The 21717-nt window shown below is 45.6% G+C and overlaps 2 protein-coding genes across 3 annotated transcripts; both read right to left on the bottom strand.

Annotated features, from left to right (window-relative positions):
* Positions 1 to 113: 113 nt before the first annotated feature.
* mtch2 (mitochondrial carrier homolog 2) lies at positions 114 to 11581 on the bottom strand. The gene is made up of 13 exons (XM_072698360.1): positions 11425 to 11581; positions 9502 to 9586; positions 9134 to 9240; positions 6032 to 6058; positions 3471 to 3521; positions 3200 to 3257; positions 2948 to 2999; positions 2787 to 2846; positions 2537 to 2630; positions 1740 to 1787; positions 1511 to 1578; positions 1339 to 1414; positions 114 to 779 (listed from the first exon to the last, which is right to left on the bottom strand). Exons 1-13 carry the CDS (start codon positions 11509 to 11511, stop codon positions 693 to 695), a joined length of 900 nt encoding a protein of 299 aa, XP_072554461.1. The 5' UTR covers positions 11512 to 11581; the 3' UTR covers positions 114 to 692.
* Positions 11582 to 12716: 1135 nt separating this feature from the next.
* On the bottom strand, positions 12717 to 21029 carry fnbp4 (formin binding protein 4). 2 transcript variants are annotated; one of them, XM_023817330.2, is made up of 17 exons: positions 20790 to 21029; positions 20316 to 20405; positions 19852 to 19985; positions 19518 to 19692; positions 18884 to 19031; positions 18412 to 18535; positions 17365 to 17712; positions 17083 to 17284; positions 16858 to 16973; positions 16679 to 16783; positions 16391 to 16524; positions 15281 to 15423; positions 14850 to 15139; positions 14375 to 14510; positions 14058 to 14245; positions 13800 to 13957; positions 12717 to 13586 (listed from the first exon to the last, which is right to left on the bottom strand). In XM_023817330.2, exons 1-17 carry the CDS (start codon positions 21019 to 21021, stop codon positions 13493 to 13495), a joined length of 2817 nt encoding a protein of 938 aa, XP_023673098.2. In that variant the 5' UTR covers positions 21022 to 21029; the 3' UTR covers positions 12717 to 13492. The 2 variants fall into 2 exon arrangements, with proteins under 2 accessions (XP_023673098.2, XP_023673097.2); XM_023817329.2 differs by having other exon boundaries at positions 14058 to 14248; positions 20790 to 21028.
* Between the last annotated feature and the right edge of the window lie 688 nt (positions 21030 to 21717).

The following is a 21717-nucleotide window of genomic DNA, read 5'->3' as shown; positions in this document are numbered from 1 at the left end:
GATCCTCATTTTAATACCAGTTAATAAAATTGACATTTTATAGCCTTAGATGATGAAAAATGTACAGTCTTAAGGATCCACAGGAAGCCTGAAATAAACCAAAGACATTCCTCCTCATTTCTCACCAGTCATTGGCTTTATTCAACATTCCTCTGGAATTGGACCCTCTGCTGGAGCCGTAGCATAATCACACATTCAGCATTACAACACACTTACTGACACAGGCTGGTCTCAGGATAACAATAGGTACATGCTGAGCTTGCAGGGACACTGAAATAGGCAAGTCCGCGTGAACTGGCGGCAGACCAGAGATCGCCCTTCCTGACCGGGCCGGGGGAGCCTGACAGTGGCACAGTGGGGAACTTCTGTACAATGAACGCTGCTGATAACCAGGAACACGCCAAATCCCAACAGCGAAGGGAAGACATTGTTCACCTTATGTAAAAAGTGAATTGCCTTCATTGCAAGCCATGAGTTTAAAAAGTTCCTTTTTTAAACAAATCCCTAAGTATTAATATAAAGCTCTTTACTGATTCAATCAAAGCAGCTCCCACTGTCATAAAATTCCGTATCATTATTTGAACTGGTGGTAGTTAAAAAAAACAACTAAACAATGTAAACAAATGCATACAAAGAATTGATATACTTGTCCCACTTCATCTTGGTACAATTACTGTGCTGCTGATTCACCTTTAAAAGAATCTCTTCTGATCCACTGCATACATCTTTCCTGCTGGCAACTTTCGGAAAAATAGACTATTTCCTCTGCTCATGTTCCCCTGTAAACAAAAGCAGGAACAGGTGAATGAATTAGGGCTGGGAGATTTAAAAAAAAATAAAAATAAAAAAAAAGTGAAAAATGGTAATATTGAGTCAGCCAACATCCCTCCCACAAGCAAATACGGGGTGGGGGGGAATGGTGCTGATCATTTTGTCTATGTGGGAAAATGATCGATCGGTGGGCTGACTGAATTATGATTTAAAAACCTGTTGTGTACCATATAAAGCAGGTATGCTCTAACCACATCTCCATTATAACTGATGTTTACATACACTGACACCTTCACATATAACTGAAGTTATATAATAGTAATGCAATAAAAAAAAAAAACTGCATCAAACAGGCATGAAGGACGAACCAAAAGTTAAATCACAAAGTCTACATCATCTCAGACAAAGGCGATATGAGTCGGTTAGCCACTGTCAAATATTGATACCAGGTTACTTGTCTGTTGCCGATTACTGATAACACCCTCATATCACCCAGCCCTAGCCTTAATAAACTTGTTCTCTGGGGGACAGACGAGGGGTCTGCAAGTTTGGGGAAAGGGGAGTCACCTCCAGGCTCAAGTGTCTCCAGCAGCCCAGCCAGGTGGGGTATACAGAGGCGTAGGGGGGGAGGCCACCAGCCAGCCTGGAGCAGCAGAGGAGAGACACACTCATGTCACCTGAATACGCCTTTACAACCACCCTCACAGCAAAGATCTGCGCCCTGAAGGTCAGGACTTACCCACAGTTATTCACAGCCATCAGGTTGGAGACCAATACGAAGGGATACGTGAGCATGCTAGCAAAGAACTACAGAGCAAGAAAAAATAAAGAAATGCATTAGTAAATCTCTACACTAGTCCAGTTTAGTAGCTTTGCCATCCGTTTTACAGCACCATAATATTCCTTAGGTCTGCTGAACAATGTCATCGGTCACCGACATAGCCCCAGAAAGGAGACTCAAGAATTACCCCAGTGACAGCCTGGGAGCAGTTTCGGATCTCACCCATGTGGTTCATCTGCAGGAAGAAGAGAGACGTGGATCATTAATGTTACCATGTCAGGTAGGGGTGTAACGATATTACAAACCGAACCGAAATATCGCGATACACGAACCACGATACGTATCGCGAAACTCTCGTGGCGTACCGCGGTACTCTCACGCCCCCTGCTGCCCATTGTTGAGGTTGACGTCACTTGACTCTAACTAATTTAACCAATTTAAACACATCTTTATTTTATCACATTTGATTAAATTGTATTAGTAATGATGAGCTTTTGTTCTAAATTTTGTTCTAAATATTATATTCTAAAGTTAGTATTAGAATTGTTTTTTTCTGACTAGTCTATATTGGAGGTATTTATTTAATTTTTGTTGTTTACTCAGGTATCCTGACTGTACTAAAAATGTGATGGCAAAGTTAATAAAGAAAAAGTTTAGTTGTTCTTGTTATTAAGTGAATCTATTGTTCCTTAGCATTGCTGTTAAGATGACATCAACCCTAACCCACAGCAAACAGAAACCGAACCGAACCGAACCGAGGCTCCAAAACCGTGAACCGAACCGAACCGAACCGAGGCGCCAAAACCATGAACCGAACCGAACCGAACCGAGGCTCCAAAACCGTGAACCGAACCGAATCGTGCCTTTGGTGTATCGTTACACCCCTAATGTCAGGGTAGAGGCATGGCACCGTGATCTGCACTCGACACAGATGACGATAGACCCTGAAACCCCCTTAACAGCACAGGAGAGAAGCTCTCTCACCGAATCATCAATGGCATAGGTGTTAATCAGGTGGGCCAGCATGTTACAGATCCATAGCGACAGCACATCGCCAAGGAGACGGGGGATGAGCCCACTGTGTAGGACAAGATAAAAACAATTGCAACTTATTTGATCTTCAAGTTCCCTTTCAAAGAAATACGTCACCATTTCATGTTTTATGAAGGGGTTTAGTATGAGCGCAAGGGCCTATTTCAGCAACTCTATCCTCACTTTCACAATATATACATACGCAAAGAATCCCAGAATCCCCTCTTCTTTGTAGATTGTGAAAACAGAATCTATAATCCCACTGCAAAAAAAAAGGAGACAAAAATATATATATATATAATTTAAAGCTCATAATTTATTGCAGGATGAACAAACGTCTGGGAAAACAAATAAAATACAGACCAGTATTTTGTTTCCCTGCCAATGAACTGCACCATGCATCTCAAAGTGATCACTGAAAGAGAAGGAGGTGTTCTCAGCGTCCCTATGGCAACAAACTAACTGCAAGCGGCTGCCCACAGGACATAGACTGCCTGGGAACTCCCCCCCCCAAACTATCTGCTAAGAATCACCAAGGCCTATCTTGCTGCCCTGTTGATCACATGACCCCTATTGAATGTTGACAGTAATCATGGTGGGGGGGGCGGGGGTTACCATGGAAAGGGTGTGTGATGAGTGTGGCACAGGAGCGCGCTACCATCTCTTTGGTCGTCTGCAGGGGGCGGGCAAGAGGGAGGGGAGAGGAGCCAGGGTTAGAGAGGAGAGCAGCCGCACGTTTGGCCCAGGTATAGCACCCCTATGAGGAACTGGGCTTTGGTCCAAAACAGCTACAGAGCGATTGATACAGATTTTTTCACTCACCATCCATCATAGTAAGCAGGCCATGGCTGCGTTATACAGTGTTATCAAGGAACAGCCATCCTACCTCATTTATCACATGCTGGAATGAGCGGTCTCCATTCGAACTCCTTACGACCTGAAATCGAAAAGTGGGTCCTTTTGAGCATGTAGCATTAGCATAATGAGGTGCCAGACAAATCCTACAGCCTCACAATGATCTTAACACCTTCAGTATGTTTGTGTGTGAGGAGGTAAAAGCCATGGATGTCTATGCCAACCAACAAGGAGGGAGGAAGCTGGAGTAGCTTTCTACACATAGCTATGTTAAGGGCATCACCCATATGCTGCACATAAACCCGGCTGACAGTTTCAGTGTAATGGCAGCAAATTTATCAAGTTGCTGGGTTTATAAATGTACTGGAGATCTATGGTTAAGTTGTGCAGACAATAGGGCTGGACTGCTACACTTATGTGTTTCATACCATTTGGATAATCTTAAATTTGGTACACACAGTGAAACTAATGTATACATTTGTTGAAATGGGCAGATTCTAAATTCATAAGATGATGTTCAAACATGGAAAAAATCATGCTAATTTCAGCTGTGAGCTAGTGCTGGTTACTCAAGTCAGTCATAATCGTCAGTTTGGGAACATTTTGAGTTCTCCATAAAAACACCAGAGAGAAAAGGACAAGACATGCATGACTGACGCACAGGAGAAACTGCTTCTGCAAGTTTGTCTTCCTGTGGCGTCTTAGGTAATTTTACCAGGAAATTCAGACCCGGCTATAGGACTGTTTATTGCTGAAGATATGCGATCATACTTGGTAATAGACTTCATTATTAAATAGGTGAACACAAAGAATTCATTTCAAAACACATTCTGTCTTCCCTGTTGTACCAAAATAGTGCTGGACTGTGAACCCAGAACTGTGGTTTTTATCAAACCAAGAAAACCCCAAGCAAACACACCAGCCAGGCTAAATTATTATAGACCACAGTATCGAAAAGCTCCAACGTCATCAGTTCCATATTCGGTACTGAAGAAATTAAGAAAACAGATTTCCTATTTATTATTGCTGCATAAAAGTTCTCTTGCATATTTTATGTCACCAGCTCCATTTCTGATTGCATTTTCGCTGTTCTTAATCCAGAAGAGAGATCTCTCTTGGGGCGCTTTTCCACCGCACAAAGTACGGTACTTTCGCTTTTCCATTGACTTCCGGTCGAGTACCAGTATCGAAAGTTCCAGTACCGAAAGTGCCAAACCAGCTACAAATGTATTTGCTGTCGATTGGTTATGCAAATAGCCTGCCGCTGAAACACAAAATACACACAGCGAACAACGAGAAACAAAATAAAAAGCAGTAGAAACAAAAATACAAAAAAAGTAAAACTGAAGGATGGACAAACGAGGAAACACAGGCTTTAATCGCCATATGGTCGGATGAACAGATCCAGTAGGATCTGGATGACACGACTCGGAATAAAAAAGTACTTGCCGTAATAGCAACACGCGAAACAACAAACAATGCCGCTTGAAAATCAAAAAAACTTAAGCAGGACTACAAGAAAGTGAAGGATCATAACAACATGTTTGAATTCAGCAAAAGAAATACCGCGTCATGCTTTGTGATGATGTCAGTCAGGGGTGATCACTGATGTCATTTGGCGCCGGTACCAGTTTTTACGCCAGTGAAAAACCGACACAAAAGTAGTACCATACTTTCGGTAATTTATGGAAGTACCGAAAGTACGGTACCTGGTGCGGTGGAAAAGCGCCCTTGGAGTGCATGTGAGGGGTGGGGCATGGGGCAGCTCACTGGCTCTTGCTCCCTCTCTCGCTCCCACTCTAACATACAACAACATGCAGCGCACATACATAAAGACCCTGCTTCTAGTTATAATGGCAGAGAGAACTCAACTCTTTTGCATGCAAGGGCAGAAATACAAGCAATCTGTCGAAGCATCTAGCGAAAGTCAATCATATGCATATGGAGAAATGCACAGTTTTTGACAGCATGGCTCGTAGTTTCTGTCATTGCACCAAGTATGTTATGTTTGCTAGCAGCCTGGAGCCCAGACACAGAGTAAACTAAATTAGGAACATGGACTAATGATTAGAAGTAACCATTAGCCAGTTGACTGTTATGGGTGCATTCATAAATTCAATTCAAAATGGTCAGAGCATTGCTTCATTCTGAAATTCACAGTTTCAGATCACGGATTTAGTGATTTGAACAAACTAAGGTAAATTTTAACTGTAAAATTACAGTCAAAGAAAAAGTCCTGCATTTATTTTTTCCACTGTTCAAAACATTGCCGTTTCTTTTGCTGTAAAGTTATTTTGCATTTTAATAATCATAATCTATAATAGGTGTCTTGTTCAAAAGAATGTTGTTGCAGTTTGCAGCTCAAGAATGTTCATTTATATACAGTATATATATGACATAATAAAGCAATGATAATTTTGTTGTTCTTTTTCTCTCGTAATTAAAACATACCAATAAGAGTACCATGAAAGTACCAGATCAATAATAGTAGTAGTACCATTAAAATCTTAATGACACCCATCCCTAGATCTTAGTGATTCATACAGAGCAGATGCGTGGAAGCCGGGGTAACAGCAAGTAGAGGGCACTTACCTCACCTTTGCCAAATTCCTGGCATCTCTGGGCAGTGGGGGGGGGGGGGGGGGGGGGGGGAGAGAGAGCAGAGAGGTTAGTACGCAACAAGGACTTGCCAGGTGATCATTAACTTAAGAACGAACACAAGCAGGCTCAAAGTCAATACATGTATAATAATTTAAAACTAACCAATTCAAACAAACCAATTCGAATGCTATTACAGTTACACCAAAACAACTTACATGGACTGATTATTAGAAAAAGTGCCATTGTATGATTTCCCTTGTGCCACCTTAACACTCTTCCACATGGCAGGATATAGGCCAATGTTACCAGCGATACCAGCTATGTCTGGGTAATCTATGGCAGCTGGGGAATTTATAGGTCATGATTCAAAATTTCTGTGTGTCACATGCATGAATATTGTGGTATACCAGCACTGCAGTAAAACTGCCACTACACCAGAATGATAGAAAAAAATGTTAAGTATCAAAAATTTGACTATTGTAAAAGTCAAAATACAGCTTCCCAGTTTAGCAGCAAGTAGTACTTGTCACTGTCAGTGGAAAGCAGAGGGCAGCTACCTGTCACACAGATGTGGACCCTGCAAGCACACGCTTGGGTCAGTATACGCGGACACCTGTGCTAGGGGTAGGTGTCATGATCTCAAATCAATATCACGATTAATTGAACATTTTACCTCGATTATGATTAACAAACTAGTATTATTTTTCTGCCCTCATATCATTGACAAAGTTTGTACTGTAAATATGCTCAACTATTAAAGCTGGGATATTTTTTCTAATGAAAGACTGTACATCTTCATGATTTTAAAATAATTGAAGGAAACACACACGAACCATCTATGGTTATTCATTGAATATTTTGAACAACTGAAATCAAAGCACAAATCGCTTGAAATGGAAACGTCTTGTGAAAAAGGTCACATTTTGTTAGCTCATTTTTAGCAGTTTATAATAAACTTTGATGAGTCTATATTCGTAACTGAGGGAAAATTACTTTCTTTTTCCCCATCAAGTGTTCGGTGCATGTAGTATTAGCTTCAGGGAGCCTAGCTAGACCGAAGCAGATGGGTTACCACAAGGCAAAGTAGGCAAGTAAAAAAGAATTACTGTAGTTTTAATTTGTTCCATGTCATGTATAAAAAGACCCAAAATTAAAACGGTAAGCAGACTACTTGGTTACTATAAGCAAATTATTTAAACAGTATTTGTACAGGAATGATTCTGTCCCAAGCTTAAGCTGTTTCCACTGTATTTTAAATATTGCTAATGTTGAAACCGATTGGTGGCATTACCTTTGGCAGCTCACACTGTTTTTCTGCAGTGTTTACATTTGCCCGCTTTTAATTCAGTATTGTATTCCCTAAAGCCACAATGTGTCCAAACGACAGACACAGCATTTTTCCTTCGTACAAGCTGCTGGAGTTGCTCAGTTGACTCGGTGTTTGAGTTCTCCTCCATGTTGCTTCCGTGTGGCAGACTGGGGCGAGTCACATGACAACACGCATGATAGTATGTTTTTAAAGGGGCGTACATGACCACACATTGGGGAAGACATTAACAGAATTAAATTTTTTAAAAATAATAAAAAATGAAGCAACAGACATGGGCAAGATTATGCTGATTAGAGATTCTGAATGTCGGTTTTGATTAATTTTCAATGAACTGCCCAGCCCTAACCTGTGCTAAAGTTTAACTTAACCTGGCTGATTGTAACACCACACAGGACATACAGGCTTGCAGCAAACAGTTGCAGTTTAAATATACACCCCCTTCTAAATGAACAAAGCCGTCCAAAATGTATAATTTATATTCTGACAAAAATATGTATTGCTTAATGATATTGCAGCTCTTTGGCCCCATGTAACTTAATCGTACGTTCATACCACAGGCGGAAAGAGCGTCAGCGATCGCTCTGGCTGCCCAGCGCACGAAGCTAGCAAACACTGGAGACACACTCTGGCATATGGGCTGATTTATACTTGACACTCAACGCATATGCACACGCATCATGGCCACCAGGCGTTTTCTGCGTTCAGCCTGGTTCATACTTCTCCGCACAAGTTAAACACTCAAGTATCCACCCTGCATATGCGTAGACGGAAACGTTCATAGTTATCCAGTCAAGCCGCATACTTTGCACAAGCACACAACATGTTATTTTTATTTTATTAATATGAATTATTCTGATATTCCCTGCACACGTACCACAGCAGTGATGTTTGTGTAAGTAGCCAAATTCAGAAAGCCAGCTAACAACGTTGCCAACTTTGGTCAGCTGGCTTGCGTGAGATTTTCAGTTCGAAACAAGTCTGCACTTACATACACATGTACTTAACAGTTTTATGACCTTGTAAATAGTCTGTAGGGTTTGCAAGCTACACCAATGCTTGTCAAAAGCATCCATGTTAGTATTTAAATTGAAAGCTAGCAAATTGAAAATGAACCTCTTTGTTGAAATTTTCACTAAATTTTTATTTCAATGGCTATGATTAAAAACCCAAATATTATAATACGGCAATAAATATAATGCACTACAGACTGAAACCTTTGCCATTGAATGGAAAAGTATTAGCTTAGTACATCTCAGCACTGAAAGACTTTTCTAACAGGTACATTTATACCATGTTAACGCAATATAAAAATTTATGTCTACATGGGTTTTTTTAAATGTGTAATTTACCATGTCTAGAGGGTAAAATGCCATGTGGAGATGAATTCTGTCTCATGGTTTATACTCTGAAGGTGCACGGGAACTGTTTGGTAGGAACAAAAGTTTACACGCTTGTGTTCTGTGGAACTCTCTAGCAGAGAATTTCTACTTTCCGACTGGTTGCCACCGAGTTGACCGGGCTTCAACTTCATTTTGATGCTCTTTGCTTTTTGATTGCCCTTGTGCCATCCCATAGAGAATTAACGACATCCAGTCACTCCGACGCTCTCAGTGTGAGTGCACAGTAAGGAGTCAACTACATGGAAACTAGCTAGACAAAAACGAAGCCTTCTTCATCTGTCCAAACTCACGACAAGAATGGAGTTAATAGTATAGATTAATTTAATTAAATAACGCACCATTGGAACTGTTTAAAGTGCTCACCTGCAGGACTCTGCTGTGGACTACGGTGCCGACAGTCCCAGCACAGAGCCGGGGCACGAGGCCTTTGAAGAGCCCCGCCTTCCCATCCACTTTCATTATGTACTTTGCTGGAAAGCGAGACAGACACAGTGCAGTCAGGGAGAGGAGACCATTGCTTGGTTCTGCATGCACACAAGCAAACACTGCTGAAGGTGTGGATCTATCCCACCCCCCCACACAGATCCCCTCCCACTTCCAGAGATATTCTTAGTCAACAAAAGACTGGCACCCATACACCAAGATGGAGATTACACACGGGGTTGTGTCCTGGAAGTTAACAGCGACATTACAAAGTGGTGCAACATGGTCACTTTGCAACTTGGTCATACCATATGCAAAAAGCCCGGGGAGCTGGTTCACCTGCCTGCCAAATATATTCCTTCCAGTCGTGGGGGGGAGAGGTTCATGCCCAACCTGAAAAGCAAAATCAACTTAACAGCTCTAGCAACATTTCAGGAGATTTTATTTCCAAAACAACAAAACTAAATCCACCCATCCATCTCCAACAGAGTCAATGAGAACCTGGAGCCAGTTGCAAGGAACACAGGGCACAAGGCAGGGGTCACCCAGCTATGCACAATAGCATTTAGCCATTAGCTGTTCACATTAACTACTTTAGCTTCTTATTCTGAGTCTGTGGCTACAAATGCAGCACTCTCGATGAGATGGTTGTCTGAGGAGACTTTTACAGAAGTGAACAAGTGAGTCGTCGAGTTGAGCAACAGTACTGGCAGCACAGTTCCTTTTAAAGGCTCCAGAGGGCAACCATGCACTAGTGCCACCGCAGAGACACCGCATGTCTGTACTCTCATTACTAGGAAGGTTGGGTGACCTTAAGCAGCTTGCAAGCCAGTGACTGAACTAAAGCAGGGAGCTACTCCTCACATGTTCTGGAAGCACACTTTACTCTAATTCTACTCTGCCCTCAGGAACACCCACTCAAACTTTGTTTAAATACTTTGCATACAAATATGTAAAACATGTAAAAAAATGTGTACGGGGGCAGCGTGTGGCTCAGCGGGATAAGCCTCTGTGCCTGGGATCAGAAGGTTGCAGGTTTGACCCCAGCCTTAGCAGAACAGTAGTGTCCATAGGTCCTTAAGCAAGGCCCTTAACCCCCAAACTCCATGGGTGCCACTGCAGGTGGCTGCCCTTCACTGCCAAGCTTGCTCTCATCTGCATTTGTGTCTGTGTATCATGGAGAGTAAGATAGGGTAGGCAAAAAGAGAATTTTCCCACAGGGATCAATAAGGTGTCATAAAACTCCTTTAAACATAAGACTTTCTGGCTGATTACATATTTTCATTATTTATTACGGTAGAATATGCGCTGATCAAGGCAGACGCACCAGTTCTGGTATGTCCTTGACAGTCATGAATATTTACAAGGAAATGACATTTTAACTCGCATTACAACTAAAACAACAAAAACTATTGTTAGATTACATCCTCCTGTCTCCATATGATTTCACAGACAAACATTTTAACGTCACTGAAAAGTTATTTATCATAACCCTGCGCAGAGGGGCGCATTTTCAGTGTTTTTAAAACATATAGTAACATGTCAGGCTTAGCAGAGGCAAAATAATGACTTAAAACTCGTCAAGTCATAAAACTGGGGGAAAGTTATCGCTCGCCAGGGGTGCTGCCCACTAGGCTAAAGGACGCCCTTCCTCCCAACAACCTGCTCGACAGCCAGCTGGCCCGGGCCGTGTTTCAATGACAAATCGAGGAATTGTTTTGAAAAAACTGCTCGCGTTTATTTAATAAAGATTATAATTAAGAAATAGTATTAATAGACAACGCATGCGCGGAGGCTGACGACGAGAATGTAGACACAGGACGAACTCGTCCGTGACCTTTTTGACGTCAGTGGGGCGATAGCCATCGCGCGGACACACGCGAGCTCATGTCTTCACCAGCAGCACCGCACCAAACTACATGGTTGACACACAACTTTTTCAACCACTGACACGAAGAATTGATTCCCATTATGATAGGGAACTATAGAAACTAAATCAGACAATCCGCTAATCGCTGGTTCCTACTTACATAGCAAACTAACAAATTGCCTTATCGCCAAATACAAATTTTTGAAAGCTAATCGCATGCACACCGAGAGTGAAAATAATTGTTTAATTTACGATAAAATAACTGTATTTTCACTAACATTCTGTCGCTAGAGACATGAGACTAGGAGCTGAATATTTCCTTAAAAAACACTTGTTTCATTTGTCTAGTTATATCACTTACCTGCACTAGTACTTTAATGTACATAAGCGGGTGGGAAAGAACCGTAAGCCCGGTTCCTAGCACCACCTGTCCACACGTGTCCGCCATTATTAAACTGCTCCTTCCTTCTTCATTTAGGATGGGAAAGTGAACGGAAAGAATCCTGCTGTGCGCGAACTTTGAACTTTACTCTTATTGGTCAATAGTTTGTCACATGACACAGGACTAGAATGCAGTAACGTACTAGTTACATATCATGGCGTGATCTTGGCAATCCGAGATTCCGTAGTGTAATTCCAGTGTTGTTATTGTATTTTCCTCAATAAAAATAAATTAAACATAAGATCGGTAGAATTCACTACCTTATACCTAAAGTATAGATCTTAGAACTAACCATGACATGGACATTGTGCGATTTGATAGTCGATTTAGTAATTAACTGCCGGACCGGTTGGTAGGTTACAAACCGTTCACCCATGCATCCGTCCTCCAATCGCGTATCCTGGACAGATTCAAACACTATCTACACAAATTCGTTTTTATTTCTCATTTCATGAACAGAGTGCATCCTTGTAATGCAATAAAGTAAGAAAAGCAAATAAAAGCGCGATTAAATGCAAGATCCGCTACGTTGCTATACCATTTGTATTTACAGGGTGCCCGTATTTTAGTTTTCAAAACGATGACACTAGAGGTCGGACGTAGAAGCAGTAAAGAAATGAAAATGTATACATACAAACTATTCTGACTGTTGAATGAAAATTAAACATGAAACAAAGGAATAGGCCGCAATTCTAACTCCGCGAAAAAAGGACCTATGGTCATCCTGGATTAATCGAACATTTTTGTGTACTCAAGCATTATGTTTTACTTGAAACAATGTTGAGTACATATTTATTCAGTTTTGAGTAAAAGGTGTCACAAGCACATATAGTGAGAAGTCATCGGTATGTACGTACCATGGAACCATTTGATGTTTGACATACTATGACCTAAAAGTATGTATGAATTTACAGAACTGATGGTTGCAGAAAGATGCCTCCATTCTGGTTCCTCCTGTAATCTCATCATGCCATACTAAATAAGAAAAATCTAAACATGTTTTCTGCTCTGAAAACAGTAAAACAAACCATCCTCCAATCCATCTTTCAGCCACTCCAGTACAGGGTTGAGAAGGGGCCTGAGTCTGTCCCAGAGAGCACTGTGTAGAGACCAATCATGGGCAATTCAGTAGAGTAACTTGATTAAGTTCATGTTTTCGAACTGCAGGAGAAAACATTCAGACAAAACCTATGCTATTACAATGTGATGAATCAAGTTGAAAAAATGTTTAATCACTATTTACATACATATACAAAACATTTGCATCTCCAAATTGCAACAAAAAAAAAAAGAGGTAAAAACATAAGAACCCTAGGAAGTTTTACGCTTCCAGTCTTGGTGTGGTGCTTCCCAATTGGTAAAAGATGGCAGTCTCAGTGTAGAAATGAGGGCAGGGCTTTAATATGATGTCTTTAATGGATTTGCCCCTGGAGAGAGGCAGTGGTACATTCCTTGGCACGTCTGATATGGTGCCACCATTTGAAAAACACATTTAACACTATTTTTTTTTTTTTAAAAAAAAGCAAAAATAAATAAAAAGTCAGAGGGCTGTCCCAAATAAGGGGCTGACATTTCCATTAGGATGCACCCCAACATTCCCACCCGTCAGTCATACACCACTCAGCAGTCACTGACATAAGACTGAATCGATACATTGTCCAATGTAAGAGTTGTTCTAAATGATGAACAGAAGCAGGGTAAAGGAACACCCATGTGAACGCTTTGCCTGCGATGTATCCAGGCACAAGACAAGGGACATTGAGAAGCCAGTCAGCTATGGGAAAATAAGCTGGAAATAAGTGACGTAACAGCTTTTGACCAAACTGTGTTACCTGAAGATTAGAAGACGGCAAGTGAAAACAGGACTGCTGAAAACCCTACCCCCCACAGCACAAAAATGACCCCAGGCCTGCTGGAAGGACGCAGGTCTATGGCCAAGGGGGACAGGGTATGGCTGGCCAGAGCCCCACCCCCAGCCAATCAGTCGCTACGTGCTGTGCATCATCTTCCTCTTCTTCAGCAGACGTTCCCTCCAGTCGTCTGGTAGGGCCTCGAAGTTGGCATTTTTGACTGATTTACCACTGTGGGGCCGAGGGAAGGGGGTGAATCTTAAAATCATTGTTGGAGACAGGTGCCATAAGTATTCTCTCACACACACACACACACACACACACACACACACACACACACACACACACACACACACACACACACACACACACACACACACACACACACCCACACACACCAGTGCCCCTAAGAGCTGGGCCAACATACTGGGGGGGGTGTCATACCTGGTCAGCTGCTGCTGCTTCCACTCTTCAATACGCTTGCTGTTCACTTGATCCCGGTCCTCATCGCTGGAGCTGGACTTCTCCTCCTCGTCAAGCTCGCGCTGGATGCTCTGCCACTTCTTCACCAGAGATGGCATCTTCGTCTTGCTTTTCTTTGTCTTTGCGGGGAACACACACACACACACACACATCCGCACAGTAAGCCATTAACACGTCACCATGCTCATCAGGTTGCCATGGCAATGCCACTCTCCACACCTTGTCTTTCTTCAGCTTTTTCACTTTGTCCACAGGCACCACCTTCCCAGGCACAGGGTCCTGGGGGGCACTGGGAGGCGCAGGCTGGGAGGGGGGTGCCACCACAGGGAGGGCTGTCGTTTCCGCCGGGGGCTGGGGGGGTGCACTGGCCACCATACTCCAGTAAGCTGGGGCAGAGATCCCAGGAACTGCTGGAGAACAGAGACACTCTGTCCCTCCATTGGATGCAGGAATTGATAAGCTGCACAATGGCCAGACTCCACCACTCAGACCCGACCCAGCCGCCCTACATTGCCATGGAGACATGCCCTGCTCACCTGCCATGGCGGTGGCCTGGCTGTACAGGATGGGGCTGCTTCCGATGGTGACCGCCTTGTGCGGCTGGCCAGAGCCAGCCGCCTTGCGCTTAGGGGCCTTGGTTGGCATGCCAGGGGAGGACGCCGACTCGCCACCCTGAAGTGGGGAAACGAGAGCGGGCTGCCCATCAACACGATGCCTCAGTGCTCACAGACGAGCTCACAGACGAGCTCACAGACGAGCCCAGCTAGCAGGTGGTTTGGATAGCGGTATGAATTGAACACAGCAAAGCCCACATGATGAAGAGCAATGTGAACAGAGGGCCCGCAGTGTAAGGGCTGCTTTCTGTTAAAGTGCACATGCTTCAGATTTGGCACATTTAAATTTTTTTCCCCTCACTGAAAAATAACCACAATTACTCAATTTCTGCTAAAAAAGGAAAAAAAATAGTATAAACATGCAACGGCTTGAGAACGCAGGGCAGGGTGTATGTACCTTTCCGGCCGACATGCCAGGAGGCGCAGGAGCCTTACGACTGCCGTCCTCCTCGGTCCCTGGGGCTGGGGGCTCACCCTCCTCGTCCTCCATCTCCACCTCCTCAATCTCTCCGTCATCGCTCAGGGGGGGTGGAGGGGGTGGGGGAGGAGACTCTGGAGGTGGCGGTGGAGGTGGCGGGTAGTCTGAGGGGGGAGGGGGGTCATCTGGAGGAAGGGGGGGCTGGGGTAGTGTACAGTAAGACTGCATGCCAGTCTGCAATGAGGGGGTGCTCGTGTACACAGGGGGGGCTGAAAGATTCAAGAGAGAACGTTAGGGACAGTGTTGGAAGAAAACATCAGTTAAAGACAATAATCCAGAGAGCTACACGATTGACTGGTTGGTGACCACTAGCAAACATTCACTGAGAAGCAGAGATGACAAGGTCTGACCTGTAGGGGGCTCTGGTGGGGGCTTGGCATCTCCCTGGACGTCCACAGGTTCTCCCATCTTCTCCTCTCCATCACCCTCTGCTGGGAAGTCCCACTGCGAGGCAGAGGTCCGGTCATTCACGTAGAAGTATCGCCTGTGCTCCCTAGAGTGGGGGAAAGACAGAGAGAGAGACCATCTCAGTGTCTGGGGTGGGGGGAGGGGCCGCAATAAAAAATAAATAATGGGAAAATAGGGCTGGGGCATTTGGAGTAGGGTGGGGGCTCTTTGTTGCACTGAGCAGCCACAGTGCGCAAGAGTAAAGCCAGATTGGGAAGCGGGCCTGATGGGGACGACCCACCTTGATCTCACCAAAAAACAGACCATAAAAGCCTTGCAAACAGAACCAGCCAAGTCCCTGCTGGTCACATTAGATGGACTGGGGGGGGGGGGGGGGGATAGACAATAAGTCATCGTCTTCAGGATGAAGATGAGAGGGATACTCACGGAGAAACCCCTTCGAGCTCAGAAAGGGCTTCTTCCATGTTAAAACGGTTAAACATGCTGCTGCAAACCATGGCGATTCTTCATAGCACCAGGCACAATCAGATAAAAACGGTTACGTGAAACTTTAAATGCCACAAAAAGAAACCAGAGAACAGAGATAAAAGAAGACAATGAAATAGAGTGGTCTGACCTGCTGCGTCCAGGAGTGAGGGCCCTCTTCGCATTTAATCGACGCTGTGGCCCGCCTCATCCGGGAAGCCGACGTCCCATGGCGGGGGCCGTCCTGAAAAGCGCAAGGCTCTCGCGTGCGCAACCACCTTCCTAGAGCTACAGTACCCTTCTGTGGCGCGGCCCAAGCCGGAGTCCGGGGCAGGGGGGAGGCCTTTGTCTCTCAGAGCTGGCGGGCACTTTTTATCCTTTTAAACCTCCCCCACTCACTCATTCAATACATCTTTGTTGGCCGTAACTTCGCGGTTGCAGATTAACGCATCCCCAATTTTAAAAAGTCAATGGTTTCAACGCTCCGCAGGTCTACCCCCTAGTGGCGGCGGGGGTGAATTCACAGCTGAGGTGCGACGGGGGGGTTGAGGGTGGGGTGTAAGGTGTGAAAGGTAAGGAACGCGTACCTGTCCCAGTGGCAGGACCAGCCTTTAGGGGCGGCGTTAAGTTCGTAATGTTTAATGTGCTCAGCGGCCTCCTGCAACCGTCTCCGCAGGTAGTGCCCGTTGAGAGCTCCTTCCCGCCAGTCGGTGATCCGAGTCTGGGACACAGGACAGGGGTGGGGGACAGTGAGCTGGGTGCGCAAACAACCTGCCATGCAAACCACGAGAGATAATACAGGAACAAAGGGACGAGCTAAACCTAGGAACTCCACAGCGTCCCCTTGTGGCAAAAAAGGTAAAATAAGCACTCACCTCTGTCTGTAGCAGGAGCAGCTGGAAGTTAGAAATGGCTTTTTTATTAATGCCGAGGAACTCCATCTTGCTGGTTAAGGTGTTGGCAAGCTCTCCGATCTGGAACTGCAGGGAAAATGCGACAGTTGGAACAACTATGCAGCCACAGGTATAAGAGGTAAACCAGGAGGAAGAGGTACCTTCAGGTCGGCGGTCTCCTCCTCGTTAGAAGATGCTCTTAGCTTGGCTTTCTCAACCGAGGTGTCGGTCTCCATCAGCTCCTCCTTTCCGGGCTTCTCTGGGGTCTTGGAATCCACTGCAAGTGTACATGCATGCATGCGCAGACACACACGTCAGCGACCACATGTCCATCAGGGTACCCCGCTGTGAGTGTGATGTGATGGTGCCCCCTGCCCCCAGCGCACCTGCGTCGACATGCTCCGGTGTGTCCCGTCCGGTCTTAGCTGACCCATGGCTGTTCGAGTCGGGGCTTGGTGCTCGCAGAAAGGCGGTCTTCCACTTGCTCTTCTTGAGCACAGTTCCCCGAGCCCCCTCTTGGCTGGCCTCAGAGCAGGGGCTCGAGCCCCCAGCACTGCCGTCGCCTTCCTCCAGGGCCCGCAGCTCTGCCTGGTTTGGAGAGGAGAGCCCTTCACACACACCCCGAAAACGCCACCATATACCTGGGATCTCTGGGATCTGCCCCTTACCTTTTTCCTTTCCAGTGCCAACTCCAACTCCACGGTGTCCTCCTCCACCTCCTCCATCTCTGCCTCATCACCCTCTGAGCTCTCCGCTGACTGGGTCCTGCTCCGAAGGTCACCTTGGACACTGGCCTCTGTGTCCCCGGGGGGTGGAGGCGTGGGGGGGCAGCCACTCTCGCTCTCAGAGTCCAGCCGGCCTTCTGATGCCTCCTCTAGGATCCCGAGGGCACTTTTCCTCCACTTCTCCTCTGCCACCTTCACCTCCGGGGGGATGAGCGGGGCCAGCAGGGACGCGGCCACACCCCGACTCTCCTCCTCCTCACTCATCAGGGCCACTACGCTCTCCATCACCTCCTGCAGGGGTGACAAGGTCCCAAAAGGAGAACAGCAGTTATTCTGTAAGAAGGTGGAGCAAAGCCCTGAGGACAGGCGACAGAGGCGGAGTATAAAGGGTTTAGAAGCTGAGAACGTACACAAGTAAAAGGTAGCTACTAGCACTAGAGGCTCGTGACTACAGACTATCAATGAAAGTTGTAAGCCTGGTTCATACTTACTGCAGACATGGGGCTGGTCACAGAGACCACAAAGGGGCGTGGCTACATCCGCAGGAAATATAAACCAGGCCTTAAGGAGGCCGTATACTTCAAATGACATATGAAGAAAAACTAAATAAAATGATAGAGAATAATCTATCGCACACCTGAGACGACACCGCCGCCGTGTTCTGTTAGGCCACACCCCTAGAGGGCGCAGAACGTTTTTCATGCAGCAGATCCACATACAGAGCACAACGTATTGTGGCACGTGTGGCATTTTCATAAATTTATTGAACAAAAAGGTTTGTCTCGGGGACTCTACACAGGCGACCAAAAGTAATCACGGGTCATACGATGTTGCATTGCAAAATGATGCCAATTCTGTCGATTTTGCCTAAAGCCTACGACCACCTTCATTTTAGACACACAGCAGTGCAGAAATTTAGAAGAAGTCTTCTAGAGTGAAACTCAAGCCGCCCGCGTGGCAGCACACAGAACATTCTGCTGGGTACCGTACCTTCTTCTTCGGCTCTTTCACGGACGCTGGCATGCTGGTGGAAGCGGTGCCTGCAGCAGGATGCTGACCCATGTAGAATGTGGAAGACTGCATAGATCCATTGCCATTGACGGCTGTGGTCAAACTGGAAAGAGGAAAATGGGACAGCTGATGCAGAGCCGGCCGGCACCGGCTGGGGTGGCACCTATCAGTGTACTTCAGGGTGGGCGGAGTTTGGAACCCATCAGTGTACTTCAGGGTGGGCGGAGTTTGGTACCTATCAGTGTACTTCAGGGTGGGCGGAGTTTGGAACCCATCAGTGTACTTCAGGGTGGGCGGAGTTTGGTACCTATCAGTGTACTTCAGGGTGGGCGGAGTTTGGTACCTATCAGTGTACTTCAGGGTGGGCGGAGTTTGGTACCTATCAGTGTACTTCAGGGTGGGCGGAGTTTGGTACCTATCAGTGTACTTCAGGGTGGGCGGAGTTTGGTACCTGTCAGTGTATTGCTGCAGGCCCTGCACCTGGTGCGCCAAATAGTGGGGCAGCTGCCAAGCCACCTCGTTAGTCTGCGTGTTCCAGTAATAGTAGCAGCCCGTGTTCTCATCCCACACCTCTTGCCAGTCACCCATCTCCACACCAACTGCAGAGAGAGACACAAAGAAGGCGCCCATGTGACATGTAGGCCAAAGTTCAAGGGCTGAAACCCCTCTGAGCTACAACACGGCAGGCACACACACACACACACACACACACACACACACACACACACACACAGGAGTAGAAATGAAGCTCACACCCCTGAAGTCTGTGACCACCCATTAACACAACCTAAACAGGGTTACTCTGAAACAGAAAATTTGGAACAAACCAGCCACCTCCATGTACAAATGAACAGATTCCTCAGGTCCACCTTGTGAAACATCACCCACCAATTTTAGGCCACGGGCTGTACCAGGCTGCGAAATATGAACTAGCTGCATCTTAAAAATTCGCCGTTACGATTACAAATATGCCACTCATTGCATTCGAGAAGTCAGGGAAGGAACTTCTATACAGTGTTATTTTTTCAATTATAATTTTTAAACAACGCATACTAAATTGGGAGCCTTCCGCAATAAACACCTACCCCCGGCAAGCGAGCACTGGGTGTTGTACTGGAACTCGGTACCCAGGCCCAGCTCCACTGGAGCAGATGCATGCTGATGGTCTTTAGGGTTGGGACGCGGTGGTGTAGGGGGAGGGGGGTTCGCCGATGGCTCATCTGACAGCTGAGCCGGCTGGGTGGTAATCGCATCAATTTCCTGTTAAGGCATTAAAGAGAAATGGGGAAATGTCTCATTTATTATCATTTAATTAAAATTATATAATCTGAGAGCCCTCCAAGTAACTAGGCTAGATGAGTGATTTCACACTTGGAGAACACACAAAACAGTGAGTGAATGAACAGAAGCCAGACTCACAGCCATGAAGTTGGCAAGTGTGCTGTCGATGTCAGCCGACTGGTTGTGTTTGGGCTTCGCCGGGGCAGGCTGAGAGGCCATCTCCTCCTCCTCTTCCTCACTGTCTTCGTAGGCACCCAGTAAGGACAAACCCTCTGAAAAGAAGACAGCCGACAGAATTGATGAGGACCAGGTCAAAATATCCTACATGGACAGTAAGTGCTTTGCTTTGGTGCCATGCGGTGTCACACCATCTACAAGCAACGGCACTCCTACGCTGCTTCTCAGATTTGCATCCAGATCTTTTGGCAGGAGAAGCTGAAGATCTACAGCAGCCAGTGGGACAAGCATGAATACCACCATATCGTTCAGTGTAGGTGCAAGTGCTTGTTATCCAAGGTCAGCTCAGAAATTATCACATTTCACTAACATTTTTACTGTGCACAAATGGTTAAGTTGCCTGCCCAGCGCAGCGTTGAACTCACCGGTGGCCTTAACAGCAGGGGTCCTCATGTCCACCATAACTTCTTTCGGGATACTGTGGATATGGCTGTCCCCGATGCCTTCCTGCTCATCTACACACCACAGTTCATGTATTAAAACAACACAGCAAAGAACTACCGATATAGCTGGGCGGCAGTGGGCGTCAAACACGCATTTAGCGTGACAAGATCTGGCAAATCTATACTCCTCAATAACAGTGCTTGAACGCACATCTGAATGCTCCAATCATACTGGAAGGTAGCTAAAGCGGCTGTAAAGCCGGCACGTCGGGTTCAGCTGGCGATCAGCGATCCTTACTCTCAGTCAGCACTCTTTGGTGTAAACCGCTACGATTTCCACGAGCGCTTACAAAGTCGCCCGATTGTGACAGCAAGAGGCCATTGGAGACCCAACTTGGAGGGAACGGCTCTCCATCATCACCGGGGACTGAACTGAGGCCTGTTCCGGCTTCTTACCTTCGGACGCCGATCCCAGGGCCTCCTCCCTACAAATGGCTCCTCCGCCAATGACGCTGCGAGGTCCGGGTGGTGAAAGCTGTAAGATCGTCCGTCGTCCGGTCCCCGTCCGTGTTTTCTTCCCCATGGCTTCAGAAAGATCGGGCCGCTGCAGGCGGAAGGCCGCCGGAACAAAGACAGTCCAAGGGGTGGTGGAATGTGCCGACGGGAAAGCGATAGTAACACGATACATTTCTGACCAATAACCCTGAACCGCCGTGTGTGCTTCGCTCCAATTGGTGCGTCTCCCTGTCAGTGGGCGGGACCAGGGAATCCCCGGATGAATGTTTGCGCACCGTCCATGTCAGTCTATATATTTTGTACAGTAAAACCTCGGATTGCGAGCATAATTCGTTCCGGAAACGTGCTCGTAATCAAAAGCACTGGTATATCAAAGCAAAACTTCCCATAAGAAATAATGGAAACTCAGATGATTGGTTCCACAATCCAAAAATATTTATATAAATATGATTAATACAAAACAAAGTAAATAACTAAAGATAAGTCACTACACTTGGACACAAATTTTAAAAATGCGAATTTTGAGAGAATAACGATCGGCTCAGATCACGTGACGCTCTGTACGCTAAGCGTATACGTAATTCTCGTATTGCAAGACCTCGCTCGTTTGTAAAGTTGTAATTTATTTTAAAATTTTGCTCGTCTTGCAAAACACTCGCAAACCGAGGTTTGACTGTATATCAATGACAAATCGTGCGTTTTGTTGCCTCGATTATAGTGTAAATATCACATTTCACAGTTTTAGAGCTACCAGCAAATTATACAGCGATTTATTTATAAACAGTATATATGCTTGGCAATTCTCCAACGCGACTCCATTTAACTAAAAATAAAGTGAGGCACCATTCTGGGTTATGTTATGCATTTT

The sequence above is a fragment of the Paramormyrops kingsleyae genome, chromosome 13, assembly GCF_048594095.1.
Source record: "Paramormyrops kingsleyae isolate MSU_618 chromosome 13, PKINGS_0.4, whole genome shotgun sequence".
NCBI classification, from domain to species: domain Eukaryota; kingdom Metazoa; phylum Chordata; class Actinopteri; order Osteoglossiformes; family Mormyridae; genus Paramormyrops; species Paramormyrops kingsleyae.
The sequence above is the reverse complement of the archived record's forward strand: the minus strand, read 5'-3'. Positions and strand labels throughout refer to the sequence as shown.

Coding starts and splice junctions, on each gene's coding strand:
- mtch2 (XM_072698360.1), bottom strand. CDS start 11,511: ATGGCGGACACGTGTGGACAGGTGGTGCTAGGAACCGGGCTTACGGTT. Junction 1,788..2,536: donor CCTATGCCATTGATGATTCG/GTGAGAGAGCTT, acceptor TTCTTCCTGCAG/ATGAACCACATGGGTGAGAT. Junction 1,415..1,510: donor ATGGCTGTGAATAACTGTGG/GTAAGTCCTGAC, acceptor CTGCTGCTCCAG/GCTGGCTGGTGGCCTCCCCC.
- fnbp4 (XM_023817329.2), bottom strand. CDS start 21,021: ATGTATCGTGTTACTATCGCTTTCCCGTCGGCACATTCCACCACCCCT. Junction 19,693..19,851: donor CACTTGCCAACTTCATGGCT/GTGAGTCTGGCT, acceptor ATGCCTTAACAG/GAAATTGATGCGATTACCAC. Junction 17,285..17,364: donor TGGCACTGGAAAGGAAAAAG/GTAAGGGGCAGA, acceptor TCTCCAAACCAG/GCAGAGCTGCGGGCCCTGGA.